The sequence below is a fragment of the Delphinapterus leucas genome, chromosome 5 (genome assembly GCF_059928025.1).
Source record: "Delphinapterus leucas isolate spDelLeu-1000000601 "Yukka" chromosome 5, BTC_Dleu_Yukka2, whole genome shotgun sequence".
In the NCBI taxonomy this organism is placed as follows: Eukaryota; Metazoa; Chordata; class Mammalia; order Artiodactyla; family Monodontidae; genus Delphinapterus; species Delphinapterus leucas.
Window position 1 is genome coordinate 110088817 of NC_143133.1, and position 21963 is coordinate 110110779.

At 43.3% G+C, this 21963-nt stretch overlaps 1 protein-coding gene across 3 annotated transcripts in view; it reads right to left on the reverse strand.

The window, feature by feature from the left end:
- ARHGAP10 (Rho GTPase activating protein 10) overlaps positions 1-21963 on the reverse strand; it is a 335363-nt gene that overhangs the window by 80357 nt on the left and 233043 nt on the right. For all 3 annotated transcript variants that reach the window (XM_089912398.1, XM_022599764.3, XM_022599763.3), the window contains 2 exons: positions 21152-21257; positions 19574-19733 (listed from right to left, as the gene is read on the reverse strand). In XM_089912398.1, coding sequence (XP_089768524.1) covers positions 19574-19733; positions 21152-21257 — 266 coding nt within the window. The remainder of the gene's footprint in view (positions 1-19573; positions 19734-21151; positions 21258-21963) is intronic.

The window sequence follows — 21963 nt, forward strand, 5'->3', positions numbered from 1 at the left end:
CCACCCTTTTTTTTTTTCCCCCCTGTCTTTTCTTGTTTAGTAATCCTAGGACAATAGTTAATCAGTAACAAGTCAGAACTTCAACATCTAAAGCATTTCAATAATTAAACAAAAATACTACCTTAAGGGTTAAAATACACATTTTAAATCACTTTAAGGAAGTATCCACAATTTCTACTTTGTTATTTTATTAGGAATTATGTAAATTTTGTCAAGTGCTTTTAGGCATCTGCTGAAAGATTTTCTCCTTTGACTTAGTAATATGGTATTATATTAATGTATCTCCTAATACTGAGCTGCCCTTGTATTTCAGGGATGAACTCAGCTTAGATTGAAATATTATACTCTTTAAAGTGCTGCTGTTATTTCTGGTGTATTATTTAAGATCTCTGCATAAATACTCATAAGTAAAATTGATCTACAACTTTATCTTTGACAGGCTTTGTTACTGCCCTACTGGCGTCACAAAAATAATTTGAAGTTTTCCTTTGCTATGCTGTGGACCAGTTCAAACACCAACAGATTTAACTGTTTCTTCCAAGTTTAAATGCATTCACCTGTGACAATATCTAAGCCTGGTGCTTCTTAGGGAATAGATGGTAACTCTTTGAAAAATGTCTGTTTCTTTATTAGTTCACTAATTTCATTCAGATTTTCAAAATTCTATACACCGTGCATCTGTGATCATTTCCACATTTGTTTCTATTTATATATGCAAGCCATCTCTCCCACCCGTTTTTTCTCGACTAACTTAGCCCATGGTTTACCTATTTTATGCTCCATAATCCCTCAAAAATGTAGGAGGTATTTATAAAAGCCATCTTTTTTTTCTAATTAATTTCATTTTTTATATTTATTGTTTTCTTCAAATTTAGGGGGAGGTGGGTGAGTGGAAGCTTATTTCATTCTTTCTGTCTTAGTTATTTAAGGTTATAAATTTCCCTCAGAACATAATTTTTGCCCTATCCTCCAAGTTTTAATGTGCTGTTTTCATATTTTTCTAGGTATTGGACAATTTTTTTTAATTTCTATTTTGATCCACAAATCATGAAAGTTTTTAAATTTCCAAATGACCAGAGACATTTTTTTTTTGCTTCTATAGTTATTACTGTTAAAATTTTTCTGGATTTAGAGTGATATGGATCAGAAAAAGTGGTCTGCATATTTTTTCTGTCTTCTGAAATGTCCGAGTTTTCGTTGTGGCCAAAAGGAGACACTCAAGACTTATAAACACTGCTTTATTATTTTTCAAGTTGCTGTATAAAAATATGAGGCAACCAGATGTGTCCTCCCAGTGGAATTTTGATTTTTCCTCAAAAATCCAATAACTAAACCACACTCTGTCTCTATATGAATAATTCTGAATGACTTAAAATTCAGAATTGATGTTTCCTGCAATTCAGTGAATACTTTGATCAGATTAAGGCCTCACTTTGATTCAGAAAAAAAACCTCTTATTTTTATCATTAAAATTATTTTTATCTATGTACTGGGTTCTGTATCCCCGGGATCTTTCTTGCACTGGGTTATCTTCACCCTCCATGTCTCCTGTTTTCTCAGACTTCTTCCATCTTTCTCTCTCCTTTCATTGAATGGGACTGTTTCATTGATGATGATCACTTGTTTCTTTAATTTTTGCTTCTATTCATTTCCATTTTTAATTTGTTCATTTGTTTGGAAATGTCATTGGAGGTATCAGTCTGTTTTCTTAGCGCAGCATGCGCCTTTAAAAAAAATTCTCATCACTTTATTTCTGAACTCCCATTTTACTGAATATTTAGTTCTCCCAGAGAGATAAATTTTAGTAAGTTCACTTCTCCTCTTCCTTAGATCAGTATTTCTTCCGAAATAGATTCTTCATCTACAGTTGAAATTTTTTCCCCTTCTGCTGCAATATATTCACATAGACTCCACACTGGACATTTTGGGTTGATTTCAATTATACTAATGTTTTAAATGGGCAGCTTTGTGAACACTCTCTATTCACACCACTACACTTCGGGTGACATCTCCTTGAATCTCTTCCCATGTTTTGGATGTCTGTTTCCTTCTTCCATGCACTACAGTTTTGCCTGCCCAGGGTTCTGCAGCCTGAGAGAATAGCAGATTCATCTGCTAGGGTTGCCACAGCAGAATACCACAGCGAGGTGGCTTGAACCACAGAAATCTATTTCTCACAGTTCTGGAGGCTGGAAGCCCAAGATCAAGGTGCCGGCAGGGCTGGTTTCTTCCGAGACCTGTCTCCTTCTCACTATGTCCTCACGTGGCCTTTCCTCTGCACATGCACATCCTGGGTGTGTCTTCCTCTTCTTATGAGGACACCAGCCCTATTAGATTAGGGCCCCATCCTTTTGACATCCTTTAACGTAAATTACCTCCTTAAAGACCTCTCTCCAAATAGAGTCACACTGGAGGCTAGCGCTTTGACATATGAATTTTGAGACGATACAATTCCATCCCTAACCAATGGTTATGGGGAGAACAAGGACTCAGCCAGGGCCTGTATGCAGTATAGTCTCTGACCTCATCTCTGCGGTTTTGCCAAAACGCCCGTATCTGTGTTCACTCCCCCTGCCTGGGCTACACACGATTCCTGCAGAGGGCCTGGCCCTTCAGCCCCCACCAGGAGCATCAGTCTTAGGTGGCCAGTTTATCAAACACTTCCTCTTCATTTTCCAGGCAGAAGATGGACCACATAGGAGAGGATGACTTCTAGCTGCTCACGCTGAAAGTTATCAGGGTGGCAAACGACACTCCTCTCCTACTCTCAGCGTTCATTTTCCCTGTCTTCTTCTTTTGCAGAAGCTCTTTTCATCTTGAAGTCTTCTTTCTGACTTTCTGTTTACTGCTGAAGATCACCGACCCTGGAGTGTCTCGGAGACAGAGTGTGATCTGTCACACCCCACCTACTCTGGCAGAATTGCTGGGTGGCCAGGAGGAGCTTCAACCTCTGTGGAAATTACACATCTTTACCTGAAGCTGCCTAGACCGTCTCCCTCCACCTCCCTCCACGAGGAGGTGTCTGAGGATTGCATGTGCGGCTGCCCCCATACCGCGTCTGTGGAAGGTCAAGTTAGGAGTAAAACAGAGATGGCCCAGGCCAATTTTTGGAAAACTCCATTTGGTGGTCTCTAGGCCTTTTCCTCCGTTTGGCTGATACCAAAGGGTTTTCTCCCTTTTTTAACCTATTTTTGGTTTATATTGCAACATTTTGAGATCTGTCTTTACTCTTAAAGATCTGTCTTTACCCTTATGCCACCAGAAAGCATGTGTCTGAGACAATAAATGGACGATAAATAATACTGATAAATACATAAGTATTTACCCGTAAAAAGTAAATAAGTAAAGAGTAATAAACCATCACATGTGGAAACCTATAACTTGATAAACTTCACTTCCCCCACTCTGCATATTGTATTAATGGGCCACATGTTTTTATTACATTATTTCAATACCACCCAAGTTAATTTCACCTAGAGCAGGGGTTCCTTAACTGAGGTCTCTTCAGTGTTAGGATATGCCCTAAAGTCATACACAAATGGCATATATGCATTTGGATTTTTTCAGAAAGTGGGATCATTACCTTTCAAATTCTCAAATTCAAAGGGGTACAAAGCATAAAAACTGGTTCAGAATCGCTGACCTAGAGTAATGAACAGGAAAGCTGCCAAGAATGGAGAACTATAAGCAATTTACAATAGGTTGGATTCATCTGAATAATAAAATCAAAAGAATTTTAAGTTACGTGGAATTGGGCTAAAGCCACAGCAGACTTCCAAAAAAGTTCAACTGTGGATGTTTGTGGCCCTGGGCATTGTAGGAAACAATCCTGCAGGAACCATGGAATAAAATGATTATACACATGAAACAATTATCACTCCAAGGACCTTTCTACATCAATCTATCCATAAGTACAGCAGACTCTGAGCTTATTAGCACATTAATCACAAATGACTTAATTCCTTCATTAAATTTTGAAAATGATGACTAATCCTCTTAGTGGTCATTTCCCCTTAAAAAGAAATGACATTCCAGAGAAACCAAGCATTTGAAGACTTCCCTGGAGAAAGAATGTCTCCACTTTTACTTACTGCTGAGGTAGGGGGAAAAAAAATTACCTTAAAAAAAAAAAAAAGGGCTTCCCTGGTGGCGCAGTGGTTGAGAGTCTGCCTGCCGATGCAGGGGACACGGGTTCGTGCCCCAGTCCGGGACAATCCCACATGCCACGGAGCGGCTAGGCCCGTGAGCCATGGCCGCTGGGCCTGCGCGTCCGGAGCCAGTGCTCCACAACGGGAGAGGCCACAACAGTGAGAGGCCCGCGTACCGCAAAAAAAAAAAGCACAGACTATAAATACATTCCATTTTCAATACACACAAAAAGAGCAAAGTTGATTCAGCAACAAACAAAAGGGAACAGGAGGTAGATATAGAGAATAATAATATACTTGAGATTACGATCCAGATTTTGAGTGAGTTTCTGATGTGCACTGTTTCTTTCTATGAACATAGCACAGAATTACTATCATTTACAAAGGATTATAAATCTTCCTCCAAACCTATTAATTCAACCACTTTAGAGGTTTGGTTTGGCACCATCTACAGTCTGTAGCCCATGTGCACTTTTGGTAATTAAGAATAAGGAATAATGATGACAAACAACACACCAGCTGTGCAGTGATGAATAAGAACTTTCTCATGCACACAACCAGGCGCTGGCATGTGTGGCTCAAGCGACTATAGAATGCTCATGACTTTATGAAATCAAATACAGAGATTTCCTTTATGACTCCCACACATTCCAACAGAGGCATTCATAAGCACTTTTTGTTCAATTTAAATTTGGAGCTATCCATGCAGTAATATTGACTGAAACACTATGCACCATTTAAGCTCAAAAAGAAAAAAAAAAAATATGGCCTTGTTTTTCTTGGGATGGTTAGAGGGACCACAAGGAATTTTCTTACTGTGTGGCTTCATGGCCTGGAATCCTTTTTGGAAGGAGGCAGGCTATAAATGAATAAAGCAAGCTGTGTGACCTTGGGTTGGTTAATATCAACTCCCCAAGCTTCAGTTTCTTGCCTGAATCTGTAAACTGCAGACAAACCCATGCTTCCTACCCTCTCGGCATTAGCTGGTTGACTCCTGGTCTGAACTAGAGCTAGCCAGTCTGGGGCACCAGGGCTCAGGAAGCCCTTAGAGCTGAGCCTCTTCCGAACATTCTAGTCTGCTAAGGAAAAGGAACCTTGCATTTCATAGTTATACCCACCCTATCCCCTGCAGGCCTCGCTCACTGCTGCGAATGGAAGGGGTAAACATCTTCTGAAGAAACAACTAAGGTGGTTCACCAAGGGATGCCTAGTACATGAAGTCTTTCCAGTGCAGAAATGGTCTTAACCTGGCTTTGGACAAAGAAAGTGACTAGCTTCTCAGAGGTCCAAACTCAAACACATTATCTTGAGGCCAGGGAACTAGACTTCGGCTGTGTCAGAGTTAGTTGCACTGTTGTCTTTTTCGCTAAATGCTGGACTTCTGGAAAGCAAGACCTGCTTTTTTTTTTTTAATCTTTTGTCCCTGTCCATATACTACAAGGCAAGGAGCAGCTTTTAAAATGTTTGTTGAACGAATATTGAACTGGGTGAAAGAAATGATGCCAACACCAAATATCAGATCACTTAACTTTTATCATCAATCATTTCAGACACATATATACAAGTAAAAATACTACTATAACGAACTCCTATGTCCACATCACCTACCTACATCAGTCACTAACCGATGACCAATTTTAGTTCATCCACATCACCCAGATTATTTTGAAGCAGATTCCAGGCTATGTACTGTATATACATATCTTTAGGAAGATTTAGGTGATTAGGTTTTACTCTACTCTAGAATTCCAGATACTTGTATGTTAGCGTAACAACAAACACACACTTCTGCTTCAAGATCAAAAGAATTCACCACTACCTGGTCAGGGGAGGACTGAAGTTAAAAAAATCAACCCTCCCCCCCTAAATCGCTCTGGATTAGGGGGTACTTTTAGTATGGATATCATTAAGATATCCACCCCCCCAAAAAAAAGGCGAGTTAGGTAATAATTTTTCAAATATCTGCATGAAAAGAAAAAATGACCTTGAGAAAGCTCGTGGGAGGAGGAAGACAATGTTAATACTCGATGGAAAGCTCACCTAAGGAATACGGACTAAAGGCTGCAGGGACTTCTTCAAATTTTCTAACAAAAAAGTTTTCTGAAGAAAATTCCAGAAGATTAAATGGAAGGAATGGATCTGAGGAGTGTCGGTGTCACCCAGATACCACGATGCCCAAGCTGAGACAAGGAGGTGGGTCTTGACCAGATGCAAAAGGGAGGGGGCAGGACAGACATGATAGCACCTTGACCCTTGAGACAACATGGGGTCCCAAAGACAGCACTCAACAGAGCTTAAGGCTGAAAACAGAAACAAAGCTAACAAAACTGATTCCTGCCCTTTGGGGTCACCCTTATGGAGAAATCAACCAAGTGGAAAGTTAAAACAAGGAAGGCTTTTGAGGGACGTTTCATACTGTGCCAAATTAATCCAGTGACATAAGGCGGCATGGCTTGAAATTTACTTAACCTGCACAGACCACATCCTTCTCGATTCCCGTGCGCCTCGGCAAAACTCACCCCGCACTTTTCAACAGTGCTGACAATGGGCACTTCCCTGCTAGAATGAGGAAGGTGCTTCCAAAGCAAAAGAGGAAGGGCTCTGAATCCCAATGACAGAGAACATCCTTGCAGGAGAAATAGGAACTCACCCTCACCGCTGCCCTTCAAGCTCCTCACCGTGGCAGGTAAAAGATGCCCGGTATACAGAAAAGAGGAAACGGGGCAGGCCTAGGAAGGCCATCCTTAGAAAACCCTGCTTGCAAAGCTGGTCCCTGGTTGACGTCTGGGAACTTGGCTGATCAACAGTTCTCTAAACTGAAATGAAACATTCCCAAAATGCTTAGGAGGGCCCACTGTGCCTCAACCGTCTCCACATAAATGTGCACGCGCTGGTGTGATGCGGAACACTGGCTTTCCTTCTGGGAGTCTGGATTTCGGTACCCGCTCAGCAAAGGATGCCGATATGACTATCTCCCGACAGGCACTGAGTCTCTAAGGCGCTTCCCTGAACAGACACGTTATACGCTTGTGGCTGCATTTTCTGTGCTGGGGGAAGAGTCAGCTGTGTGTGACCCCTCTGAGGAGGTGAGAGCATAAGGAAAATTCCAGTGATTCCTCCAGACCCCAGCTGTGTCGTCATCTTCTCCTTGGCATGTCCTCACTACATCACGGTGATAAGCCTAAGCTGTGAGTACAACCACACGCTGAGTCCCATGAGTCCTTCCAGCAAATCCCGGGACACAGGAGTGGTCTTGAGGACCCCGGACACACCCAAGGAGGCAAGCACTAGACTTAATGGGAAGACCTCGATTTGGAGGACCCTCAGTGGCAGCCCGCTTCATCAGGCAGTCACTGTGCCCACTCTGACTTTTAGCTCCAGTGGAAATCGGAGGATGAATGGAAGTCTAGGAGGAAGAGAACAATTACGCCCCAGGGTCCACGAGCTAAGGCCGTCAACCCTTCGTTTACCCGTTTGGCAGTTGGGTGGGACGTCAGTGTTTGCTATACTAAAGACGCAGGAGCTGAGACACTAGCACATGGTCAATTATCACTGACTAAATGCAGCAGTGGGGTTTCAAAACGAGTTTAACTTCAGGGAAATGCGAAAGAATTCAAATGAGATAACGAGGCTGCTGTAGGAAGACCTGACCTGGACAGAGGGGCCTTCTTCAATCTGCCCCCGAGCTGATTTCCACCCTCTGCCCCTTGTGGCAGAAGTCTGAACACCAGCACATCTCAAAATAATACAAAGGGGCTGCCTTTGGCTGTTTAAGTACAATGCCTTTCCGTGGGGACTCCTACTGTCTACGGCCCAGCCAAGCAATCAATACTTCCATGAAAGGTTTCCTTGGTGGCTGGTCCCAAGTGGGGAACATAGGAAACATCCTCTGGGGTGAAGTGAGAGAGTGGCACTGACATATATACACTACCAAATGTAAAATAGCTAGCTAGTGGGAAGCAGCCGCATAGCACAGGGAGATCAGCTCGGTGCTTTGTGACCACCTAGAGGGGTGGGATAGGGAGAAGATATGGGGATATATGGATACATACAGCTGATTCACTTTGTTATACAGCAGAAACTAACACAACATTGTAAAGCAATTACACTCCAATAAAGATATTAAAAAGAATAAATAAAGTATGAATCCTTACCTGACCCCCGCCCAGTTCCTGAGCAGAAGTGTGGAAAAAAGTCACCAGCAAAAGGCAAGAAAAGTCGAGCCTGAAGAAATGCTCTGGACCTTAACTCCTCATGGATTATCCTGCAGCTCTTGGTTTCCCTATGGTTCTAGGTTCTTGACCTGGGAGTCCCCAAAATTCCTAAAATTGTATATATATATATTTTTGTGTATATATACTATACTGCTTTCTGGGAACAGGACCCAAAGCTTTCTTTAAATTTTCAAAGTGGGTCTTAATGTAGTAAGGCTTCAAAACTACTGCTCTTTATAGAGGAAAAGGATGTTGGATGCATGAGTGGACTTTAAAATGTCAACTGACTGACTGAACAGCAGACCAGAGGACCATCCTGCCGGGAGATGTATAAGAACACAGTGGGGGGTACAATACTGGAGACCAAGCATTAGGAAAACAATTACCTGGCCAAAAAAGAAATGATATGAGAATTGAGAAGAAAGCCATTTTCGGTTTCAACCTTGGTCCAAGAGGAGAAAACTGAAGAAGAAAGTTAAAGAAGGTCTAATCATATAGTTATGGGAACCGACCAACAAGTTAAGATTTGGGTGACCTCAAAGTACCAGTTTCTACCTAAAACTGCGTCGACCAGACCCACTTGCTCTGTTTTCATAAGGACTGGGTGCAAGGAGCAGCTGACCTCAAGGACATACAGGGGCTACGTGAAGTCACCGAAACACAAACTGAGCCAAAAGCAAAGCTAATGAATAAACTATCTGTGAATTTATCAAACTGGCCAGAACCCTGCACTGTGTATTTTCTCACACTCTCCAAAGACGACTTGGTTGCAACCAAAATGTTACCAAGCTGACATAATTAAACAGGGATTTATTAAAAGGAGTAGCAGAAAGCAGAAAGAGCTGGAACTCAACACTTGCCTGAATTAGGAGCTTGAGGCCATCAAGAGTCAACCAACAAGTCTCCGCTTCTCGCCTCTGCATCCCTCTTGGGATCAGCCTCCCGATCCTTCCCAGAGCACTGCCTTCCTCCACTTGGTACTGGACTCATCCCAGGGGTTCTTCAGCCCCAAGCCCAAAAGCCACCTCACAGTAACGGGCTGCATTTCCCCACATCCCAACTCCAAATCTCTAGAAGACAGAATCTCACTCAGCCCAGATTCCAGCGTGTCTGCTCTTCTGCATCAGATGGCCTAAATCAGCAGACCTAAGTAAGAGGAGCACGACGTCACACAAACGTGCTGGAGGGGTCGACCTCCACAGTAAGCCGCTGGGGGCTGGGCTGTCCGCTAGGACATATCTGTACTAAATGACTTACAGGACACTACAGATGAGGGGGGACGGTCTAGAAAAATGCCCTTTTCCCAGCCCTGTCTACAAAGCAGCAGGAGATCTTTCCAGGAGAAAGAAGGAGAAAAAAAAAAAACCTTTTCTCTGCAAGTATCCTAGACTGATGCAAATGGCTATGTTATCGTGGTACAGGCTTCAACAATACACACACTATATGATACAAACTTATCATTTTTAATTCTAAAGGTTTTGCTAAAAACATGTAGCTTATTCTCAATCCTCTGGTTTATAGTTTTGAAAAATCATTTCTTCACATATTATTGAACTGATAACTCCATATTTATGTTTTCCCACTTATACTATTCGGTGTAATTTTAGATATCAGAAAATATATGTGAGACATCAAAATACTGTTTTTAGTGATGTAGTTCAATCTACATATATTCCAGATCTGCTGTTCCTGAGCATCAGAATATTGCAGCCCTGCCCATTAGGCAGTGACCCTGAACACAAAGCCTTCCACTGAAAGCCATTTAGAATGGAAGGAGCAGCAGTAGAGTGGAAGGTTTGACAGCTCCAACCTCTGAGCCAGACAGTCCTGGGTTCCAATCCCAGTGTCGCCATTTCCCAGTTGCGTGACCGTGGGCGAATTTCACCCTAAGCCCCATTTTCCAAATTGTAAAATAAGGATGATAACGTCTACCTGAGATGTTAGACATATAGGGTCGCTGAGCAGGTACTAAACGAGATCATGATGTAGAATACAGTATGAGCACTTGATAAGTATCAGGCAGACTGTTATCCTATTTTTTTAATTTTTATTTTGCGGTACGCGGGCCTCTCACTGTTGTGGCCTCTCCCGTTGCGGAGCACAGGCTCCGGACGCGCAGGCTCAGCGGCCATGGCTCACGGGCCCAGCCGCTCCGCGGCATGTGGGATCTTCCCGGACCGGGGAACCAACCCGCGTCCCCTGCATTGGCAGGCGGACTCTCAACCACTGCGCCACCAGGGAAGCCCTGTTATCCTATATTAATGATGCTGATGGTGATGAAGACGAGGAGGGTCACCAGGGCTTAGCTAGAGCTTTCATCAATGGTGAGGCTGAGAGGCCTTGACCCCGCCTGCCGAGCCTAGAAAGAATGCATCTCAGAAGTGGGCTGTATGTCACAGGGAAGCCACCTGAGCAGCAGGAAGAAGGCCAGGTGAGAGGAGTTTGCTTTCCCGTCCTCACCCACTGGGTGTAACAGTCATTTACATAACAATCATCCTGGGTCTCTCAAAATACAAACAAGTCAGCGCTGAAAAGAAATGAGTTACCAAGCCGTGAAAAGATGTGGGAGAACCTTAGATGCACAGTACTCAGTAAGAGAAGCCAATCTGAAAAGGCTCACACTTTTATGAGTCCAAGTATATGACATCTGGAAAAGGCAACACTGTAAAGACAGTAAAAAGATCAGTGATGGATGGGCTTCCCTGGTGGCGCAGTGGTTGAGAGTCCACCTGCCGATTCAGGGGACGCGGGTTCGTGCCCCGGTCCGGGAAGATCCCACATGCCGCGGAGTGGCTGGGCCCGTGAGCCATGGCCGCTGGGGCTGCGCGTCCAGAGCCTGTGCTCCGCAACGGGAGAGACCACAACAGTGAGAGGCCCACATACCGCAAAAAAAAAAAAAAAAAAAAAAAAAAAAGTCAGTGGTGGCCAGGCTGGCGGGTGGGGAGGGCATGGGTGGGAGGAGATGAACAGACTGAGCACAGGATTTTCAGAACCGTGAAAACACACTGATGATCGTGATGAATACGTGTCATACGCATTTGGCCCAACCCAAGAAGGTACAACACCAAGAGCGAACCCTAAGTAAACTCTGGTGATAATGATGTGCCAGGGTGGGTCCCTTGGCTGTAACAAATGGAGGAGGCTCTGCACGCATAGGGGCGGAGGGGGTGGTACTGGAAATCTCTGTACCTTCCTCTCAATTCTGTTATAAACCTAAAACGGTTCTAAAAAATACAAAGTCTTTTGAAAAACAAAAATTACAGTTGTTTCATATGAAATGTGCATATTTACACACACATTATCGGACAGCTACAGTGTAGATGTCAGGAGTAGGCTTTGGAGGCAGACAGACGGAGTTCAAACCCCAGCCTGGCCACTTGGGCAATTCACTGAGCCTCGTCTTCCCCATCCGTAAAACAGCCCACCTCCCCCTCAGCAGCGGTCTCTGCTGGACAGGCACTTCAGCTTTCCCTCTTTCACAGGTGAGGGACCTGATGATGAGGTTACGTGGGGGGCCCGGGTCACCAAAGTCACACAACTTGGTGCAGCTGAGATTCCAACCCAAGGAATTCTCCTTTTGAGCTGGCTCTGCTACATTCTGTGATACTGTCAGCAGACTATTTCAATAAAATGTCACACGAGGAGCGGAGCCTAGGTACCAGCACATAATCATCCCTCTGCTGGCTGAGATTATTACTGTTCTCAACTTTGTCTTGAGAGATACGGAAGAGACAGCTCTGAAAGCCGGTTTCTTTATTTTACACAGAAAAGTTAAAAGGGGGTGCTTCATCCATGCAAAAGCCAAGCCCATAAGCACCCTACACTCTGCTGTCCCCTAAGGAAAGTCAAGGTTGCTTCTCTAGGGCCCACCCACACACACCACGCCACGCCCACCCCTCACGCTTACATCCTTATTTTCCCTTCCAAGGACTCTGGGTATTGCTGGGAATATAAACAACATAAAATTGTTTCCTCCTCACCATTTTGAATGCCACCAACACTGATTCAGTGTCAATTGCCAAGCACTGAGACAAGCTCGAAGGACCTGTCTTTGCAGCTCTGCATCTCCAAGGTCTCTGGCCGAGACTTTCAGAGTGGGCCAGGCCTCAGCCATCTGCCAGCTTTCCTCCAACTCCTCAGACCCATCTCTACTAGGAACACAGTCTCATTATTACAAATATTATGGAGTTCTGCCTTCTGTTGAATCAAAAACTCACCTCCCAGCAAGTTCCACTCACTTGGACCGAGTATGCTTTCTTAGACAACAGGGAATAAACCTCCCCGCCCCGCTTTCTACACCGTAGCTCTTCAATCTTCCTGAGACAGTCCCAGTGCCTTGTCTCTACTGGACAGGAAAATGCTACAGAATTTGCTTGCATCAGACCACTCTAGTCCCATGGGAAAATATTATCTACCATCTCCAGAACTATATAGCACAGCACACAGCAGAGACATCCCATGCCGGAGCTAAACGAAAAGAGCAGAAGACAATGTCATTATTATTTTCCAACTCTCCTTAAAGGAACGAGAAAGACCAAGCTTTCTGTGCTTTTAAAGCTTCTTTCTAAACACACCAGAAAACGCACAGCCCTGTTGAGAAAAAAAAAAAAAAAAAATGTAACAGTAAAGTACGTTTTCATGGCTGTGCCAAGGAGGACATTTATGAAAACTGCAAGGGGAAAAGAAAAAAAAAAAAAAAAACCTTTGAAAATTTGTCAAATATTCTTGCTGCAGGATTTGACCTCTAGGCTGAGTGGTCATGACTCAGGCAGACACCAACTTTTAGAAACTTTGGAGTTTTATTGTTGTTGCTGGTGCTTAAGACATTTCTTTTCCTGTCGCATGAAAACTGCTGCTGCCTAGCAACCCAGGGCCAGCAAAGCTCAATCAAGATGCAGTTCAGGCTGGATTCTTTTTTAAAAAGAATTCTTTTCCCCATTAAATGACAAGCATGCCCTAAGACTGGAAGGTTCCTCGCGCTCAGTGAAAAATGGTTTGCATGCTACTCACTTGGGCCTCACTAGCATTAAAGGATGACAGAGATCAACCCGCAGGAGAGAGCCAGGCTGGGTGTGGTTTCTGAAGCTTCAGGAATGGAGGAACGGGCTGCCCTGTACCCAGAAACAGACCACACGTGGACTGCAGGTGGGGCCTGAACAGGGAATCCATCCCACCATGAACCTGGGAGCAGAGACACGTTCTTCTAGCTTTTGGCAAAGACAGGAGGATGCAGGTCAGAAAGTCAGTCCCAAGGTTAACAAAAGTGATGCACTGCAACACTGGATACCCTTGTCCATGTGCATGTAATTTAATATTCTGGGGATTACGCTGGACACCTGAGGGGAAATGTATACGTCCTTCTCACCTTTACTGTTTCTAGGTTCCTCTATGACTGCAGGACACAGCCTATTCAAGAACTCTGCAACATATGTTACAAAGATGCTTTGATAAAGCACAATCTACTGAAGAAACTCGTGAACAAGAATGTGGTCAGCCTTTCCCAACAAAGCGTCACCATCCCGAACGGCCTCCGTTTTCTCACCAGGAAAAACGAGACAGACTGACACAGAGCTCACTTCAAAGGTGAATATGCTTCTTTTAGCAAACTTATAGGAATCCTCACCAAGGAAAAGTTTTTTTTGTTTTTTTTGTTTGTTTGTTTTTTGCGGTATGCGGGCCTCTCACTGTTGTGGCCTCTCCCGTTGCGGAGCACAGGCTCCGGACGCGCAGGCTCAGCGGCCATGGCTCACGGGCCCAGCCGCTCCGCGGCATGTGGGATCTTCCCGGACCGGGGCACGAACCCGCGACCCCTGCATCAGCAGGCGGACTCTCAACCACTGCGCCAACAGGGAAGTCCGGAAAAGTTTTATGTAAACAAACTCTTAGCACCTTGTGGTCCACAGAAACTGTACTACATAAAGGCTAATACTAGAAAAAAAAAACCAAAAAACTTCATAACCTACTGACCCTCAGAGAATCAGTGACCATGAAAGCAACCTATCACACTGAAAATCCAACGAAAATCCTTAACAAGATAAATATAACCTGGATTATAACTACATTATGGCATGTATTTTGTAAAGTGATTTGGTTGAGAGTAACATTATGTACCTTGCTTTATATAAATTGGCAGTTTAAACATTAACATAAAACAAGGCAGATATGAAAAGAGAACCACCCTGATATGTTTTTTTTTTTTTTTTTTTGATGATTCTCAAAGGCTCTTCTGAATCTTCAAGGGCCCCGAGGGACTGAGGCAGGGCAGAGAAAAGGCTGAGTCACATTATAAATATATATTTCTTTTATGACATTAAAAATGTATAAAATAGCAGAATAGGCTCAATTTAAACAGATCCTGTAACTCGACAGGGTTCTTTACACACCTGTTTAACGAAGTTCCTCTAAAGACAGCCCCCACCCCAGCTGTGAGCTAACAGGTGCTCAGAATATGAGAATAATAAGCAAGCCGTGGACAACGCAGGTGTACGCGTCCTCTGTCATCCTTCCTTTCCCTGTCACGGCTGCTCTGACTTTTCCTCCCATCTGTTCTTCTGTCACATGGGAAAAACTGGAAGTAGATCCAGACTTATTATCATCCATTCCTGAACACTCACACGTTTAAGGCCTTACAAGTTGCTCTCAACAGACATCTCACTCTTGGAGAGAACACGCCTTCCACTAGTCCTCATACTTGCCCATCTCCTGACAGCAACTGGCATCACTGACAACACCCCTTGACCACCCTGACACTGAACTCGTCTGGGCTTCTTCTGGCTCCTCTTTTATCACTAAGAGTAAAATCTCATTATTTCTCAAAGATATTGTTCTTCTCCTCTCTGAGTCATGAAAGCTTTGGGGTCGGACAATCCTTAGTGCAAACCCAGGCGTTGCCACTCACTAGCTGTGTGGCCGTGAGCACGGGATCTTTTACCCTTCGGTTTTTCTCATATGCATAAAGGGATAAGGTATGTAATATGAATTCTGTACACATATAAGGATACCATTACATATATATACGCAATGGGCATTACACACACACACACACACACACACACAGGTCATATGAGATAAACACCGTATATAACAGACGCACCAAGGAATTCTTTCTCACATCTATCTCATGTCTTTACACCATATGGTACAACTTCCTCCCACTAAATTCTCTCCCCAGGTTGAGCCCCACATCTCCAACTGTCTGCTGGGCTTATCTTGCTGGATATCCAGACAACAACTAAAATTCTGCATGTTATAAACGGAACTCACCTTCTGCCCCAAACCCATTTTTCCCCTCCTTCCATTAATAACACCAATATTCTCCCAGGATGCAATATTCAGCATCATTTATAACACCTTCTTCTGAGGTACAAATGCAGTGCCTGGACTGTGTCTATCCCGCCTCACAAACTGATGCTCTCCACCTGTAACTCACCACTCTCACGACCATGCCATGCGACCTCTCACCTGGTCTTTTATTCCTCTACTTTCTGTTGCCAACCCTGCTGCCAGGTTAAGCACGAGAGGCTTAATCTTAAAAACCACGAGAGGCCCTGATACCTCTAAAATTAGATCCAAAGTCCTAAGGTGGCCGTCTGAAACTCCCCACACCTGGCCCGGATCTCCTTCCAATCTCATCTTGTACCGCTCGCCCCTGTGCCAACAGGAGCCTCGTGTTCCCAGAACACACACCTGCTCTGTTTCTCTGATGACATGATGCCCCACACCTGAAGTGTCCCCTTAAAACACCTCCACCTGTTCAAACTCCATTCTAAAACCTACTCAAATCACCTCTTCAGGAAACGTTCCAGATTCCCCACAGGTGGACATAAACTCTCCTCGGGAGTCTCGGCGGCTCTCTCTCTATCTGTGTGAGAGCGCTTACTCTCCACCATTTCTTCTTTTCCCTACAGGACTGTCTTCACTTCTCCCAAATCTCACACCATGTCTGATTCAGAGCAGGCACTCATGACAGATGTACTGAATTAATCCGTAACAAGTACAGTCCGTCCTCCGTGGGTTCCCCATTAGCGGATGTAATCAACAGCAGATCGAAAATATTTGGAAAAAAAGGTTCCAGAAAGTTCCAAAAAAGCAAAACTTGCATTTGCTGCATGCTGGCAACTACTTACATAGCATTTACACTGTATCAGGTATTATAAGTAATCTAGAGATGACACAGTACGTGGGAGAATGTGCATAGGTTATATGTAAATACTCTGCTATTTTATATAAAGGACCTGAGCATCCGTGGATTTTGGTATCCGCAGGGGGTCCTGGAACCAATCCCCCCTCCCAGATACCGAGGGACAACTGTATACTTTAAGAACAAAACATATGCAGAACTCACACATTTCTGACGCACAACCCCAATTTGAAAATCCTTGGGAATTTCACAGTACCCTTTCCACCTGGGAAATGCAATTTTCTGGTTTGCAAGGGAAGAAAGAACTTGATAATTTTTTTGGCCCGCGAACACTTCTTTTAAAACAACATCTTAATGTACTGAGTGGAAATGAAGCCAAAACATATGGATTAAGTTTCCTATAAAGTACATATGGATTTTATGAAAACAACAAAGAGGCTTGGATAAAACGTGATCTCCAAAGCAGATTAACCAAGGGTCTTTTTCTAACTCCAAAATTAATCTGGAGCTTTCTTGCTTTAATTATATGTTGAAAGTTTCCTTTTCTGACATAGTGACTTTCCTAGTTAGAGTTAACATTTTTCGCATTCCTAGGGAAGAAAAATAAGTAACTGAGGAAAAGAAAACATTTTCCTTCTACTGTCATTACCGCCCCCCCCCAATTCCTTCTCCTTCATAGACACCACCTAGGCCGTTTCATTTCATTGCTAGTTTCCCCTCCTTTTTTTAATTATAATTTTGTTTCCTTCCTCACGAGACTATTCTTCTTAACGTTTGCGATCCTTCCTCCCTCTCTCTTTTTCTCTTTGTTCTCAAACATTAAGAGGAGCCGTATCTCTCCCTCACTACATTCAAGTAATACACCAGCTCCTTTGGGTGGTGCATGTGGATCAGTTGTCAGGGAAACGTATGGCTCAGCTGGGGCCGGACATCCCTACAAGGTGTTTCTACGCAATCACCCTTGCTAGCAGAAATACTCCTCCTCATAGCAGAGCCTGGACTCCGAAGTGAAGACCACTTGAGCATGAACAATGAGCTGGGAGTGCCAGTGACAGTGGACAAGGATGAAATTGAAGGGGTGAATAAAGGGGTAATAGGGATATTAAGTTCTCAAAAATGTTCACTAATCCAAGCTAACTGCCCCTACCCAGCCCCAAGCAACCCTCTGCTTCCAAAGCTAAACTCACACACTCAATGAAGGATCTGAAAGTCACCTCCTCTTGGTAGGAAACCTCAGGACTGCAATCAGTATTGGTTGTGCGTTCACGGCACTATCTAGTCTGGCCACCGAAAGGGAGAGAGGGAGAACCGAAAGCCCTCTACTTCGTTCAATAAAGCTCCGTCTCCGGGAGTGGGTCCAGTTCCACCTGCTGTTAACTATTATAATTGGCTCGCCAACGCCACTTGGAATTCCTATGACATTGGTTAACAAGGTGAAAGCAGCCCTATCTATTTCCCAGCAGAAAAAAATCGTGTACTTATCTTCCCAGCTTCAAATAAGAGAAGAAAATAGGAAGCTACGGCATTAGATGGAGAACCTTTTATCCAAGAGCAAGACCCAGAACCAGTATTTTCACAAATAAATTGGATAAAAGTTCTCTTAATTGGGATTTAATCTAATGATAGTTGCGCTCCTAAGCATTGCCTCGAAGCTTATAGTCTAATTATTTCTTTTTCTCAAAATGAATAGTAGCCATTGTGCCCTGAAGCTGTCTGGATACTTCCGTACACATTAATGACAGTTTGACGGGGCCATAAGAGGAGGCATAAATGCACCACTAGCTACCAAAAAACAAAACCAAAAACCCCACCAATGTCTGACACCCACAAAACAAGCTGCTTTTACCATACGGATAAAGCAAATCTCTAACCAGGTTTCAAGCCTAGCTTTTCAGAGGGAATCGATATTTGCACCAGCTAGAATTGCTCTAGACAACAGCAAACGCAACAAGAATCCAAGAAATGTTCTCGCAACACTTGTGCAAAAGGACTACACCTCTCTTCATCTGTCTCTTTCCCACTCCCCTGACCCCCAGAAATTTCATTGAATCCATTACTTCACCAAATAAATACTAACCAAGTGCCTACGGAATACCAGGTATTATTCTAAATGTGCAAAAAGATCTTTGCCCTCAAAGATCTAGGAGAAAGAAATAGATAACAACTAGAAAAATAAGTCGATTGCATAATATGTTAGACAGGGATGTGTGCTGTGGGACACAAGTCCCGAAACAGGGCTCAACCCCCTAGATCGTGAACCGCTTTCCATCAGGGACTGTAATGTTCATCTTCACCTCCCAGCACCTAATACATGCTTGGCATATAACGCAATCTCAATATTTTAGAAAATTTATAAACAATTAAAGTTGTTGAACAAGCATTTTAAGTTTTCCAATTCCCTATCTTAAAAGTGAGGAAAGTTATTCGCAAGGTCCTGATCTATATGAACAGAATAAAGGAGGGAAAAATACCTAAAAGTTCTTGAAAGAGTCTATTGTATTTTGAAAAATCATGTATTCCCTTGAATACAGAGAAACAAACAACAGGATATGTTACCTAAGATTCATTTTAAACCAGAGATTCTCAACCTGGAGGCCCCGGGTTTGAGGATGCTGTGAATCCCCTGAAATTGTTAGCACAATTGCAGGGAGAGGGACAGTTGTGTGTGTTTTTCTGGGGAGAGTGTGATACAGATTGACAAAAAATGTTTTCCCTGTGTTACAGTAAACAGAATTTCAGTGAGAAATCCAAGGATAGGAACAAAGGCAGCAAAAAACATAAACAGTCCACAATGACACTGCCGATATTCGTTTGCATCCAGATTAAACCTTGCTTCCTTAAACCAGTGAGATAACAGAAGACCGGGTAAGCTTCAGATTTGTGGAACTCCATCCAAAGACAGAAGCTCCATGAGGACTTCTCAGAACCAGGCTCACCATCATATAATAAAATCATTAAATAAAAAGAGAGAGAAGGAAAATCTAAGAGGACAGTTGTACCTCACACAGGGACGAGCCCAAAACAGGAATTCCCTTCTGGAAAAAAAAAAAAAAAAAAAAAAGCACTTTTACCTTTTCATGGTTTTCAATTAAAATTTCCACGACAATATTCTGAAACTTCAAATCCATGATGGCAGCAACAGTTTCTTCCTGTGGCCTCATCAGAGTTGGTCCAAACACCACTCCTAAATTTGCCACGGTCATGAGGTTCTGCTTGGAGTGATTTGAAACACTAGTAAGATGGGGGGGGAAGAAAGGTCTCTGGTTAAAAGAAGGGGCAATAACTGTGGCATGTAGAGTATTTTGCAACTCTGTATTTCCCTAAAAACAAGGAGCCAGACTCAACTGTCCTCAGTGTCTACCACTGAGATCACCGCACCGGGCAAGGCCCCATGTGATGGGGTCCCTGCCTACCTTCCTACCTCCCTTTCTTTGATGCTCTGCTTAACCACAGCATCTTTCTTAATAATTCTATGTGTATGCTAGGCTTGTGTCTCTGAACACCTTCATTTACTGTTCCTTCCTACTTAGAACATTGCTTCTTTCCCCAGGTCATCATACCCTCGCTTCCAGGCACTACTAGACCACATGGCACCTTTGTAAGAATCTCCTTCACAAGCACACAGAGCCTGATCAGAACACCCAACTCATCCGTCTCCCAGTACCACTGTGCAGTGAACAACCTGGACAACGGTTCTCAGCAGCCCTGCAACCTAATTCGGGTCTCAACTCAAAAGGTCTCATCCTCAGAAACGAAGTTCCATAACAACCCACTTTATAGTCCAAAACCCAACATATATTCTTTATCCCTCACTCTACTTGGTCTTTTTACCATTTATCACCTGAAATTATTTTATATTTTTATTTTTAATGTTTATTATCTTTTCCGTCTTAGAAAGAAGGGACTTCATGAAAGTAGGGACTTTGTCTATCTTGTTCAACTATGTATCTTTGTATCAGCTAGCACCTTAAGAAGGCATTCAACCAATATTTTCTGGCCAAATGAATGAACAGCTTTACTAGCAGTAGGACCCTTGGAAACTCATAATATCCTCTGGCCTTCAGTTTCTTTTTCATGTGAAATATGGGTTGTAAAACACAGCATTCCTCAGCTTCCTCCCACCTCTAAAATTTTACAATTACAGTGATCTAGGAGTCCTTTATATATGAAGAAAGAGCTAATTTTTCCACTGAATTCTTAGTTTTTGCTTGCTTTGTAAAGAGGGAGTGAAAGGAATAAACTGGATCCTATGAAATAACTACGTATTATTGGATTAAACAAACTTGCAGGACATGTTCAGACTCAGAGTTAGGTAGGTGTGAAACCAAAGCTAAATTTGCTAACAGGCTTATAATCACATTTCCAGAATCTGTAAGCAGGGAAATGTATAAGATTCTCTTTTCTTACTTCAAATCAAACCCTGAGTTGCTGGCAGTGACGTTAAGCAAATAATTATACGACTTCATGAAAGCATCATATTTCATCACTCTTGTCCAAAACACACACAATAAGGCAAGTGTCCAGCCTGCCCTCGCAGGTGTGGTCCCTGGTATTGTGTAAACAGCCCCAGCTCCAAGTGTTACATATCTGACACCACGGCACGGTGCCCAGAGCAAAATAAAGCAAGTTCGGAAGAAAAAGAGGCTTACTTTGTTAAGTGTTTCACCAGAATATCCAACATTTCTTTATTTTTCTCCGGCAGTTTGTGTACCAAGAAATGGATAGCGTTAACACGAGATTCTGGGCTGCCGCTTTCTTTTAAGAAAAGAAAAAAAGAAAGAAAAGAAAAAGAAAAAAAATGGTTAGCAGAGAACTCAGAATCAAATATATTCCTAAAAACAATTACAATAGCTCATCCGTTAAATCTTCAAGCAGATAATTTACATGTATTTTGCCACTTTTCAAAGGAAAAGAAAATCCATCCATCCATCTTTCTCCCTATTATGAATCTTCTAAGCCTCCCCCTATGACGTAATGTCAGCGGGGCTGCAATTAGTGCCTTCCCCTCTGCTGATATTTAAGAAGAGAGGGCGACTACGGATTCTCCCTCTGGCACGCTGCACCTCAAGTCTGCTCCGCGCTTACCCGATGAGTCTAGTCACTGGGTCACTGCCCCACATTGGAATGTAAATAAAATACCAGGATTAGGTTCCTCCCTTTTATGGGTTAAACTTTATCCCCCCAAATGACATGCTGAAACTGCAAACCCTCCTCCACCCCAGTATCTCAGAATGCGACTATTTTTAAATGTACCAGGGATTTGTTTTTATCAGGTGTGGTAAGACACGCAGACATGGAAACAACTCTCAGGAACGAAGATGCTTGTCCTCACAGATCCCTAGAAACGGGAGGCATGGCATGGCATGCAGGGCCGCATGGGGAAGCACCGGGGAGGTCAGGAGGCAATGAGCAAAAGGAAAATGTGGGCAAGAGGATTTATTGCAGTATCCACGTGAAGGAA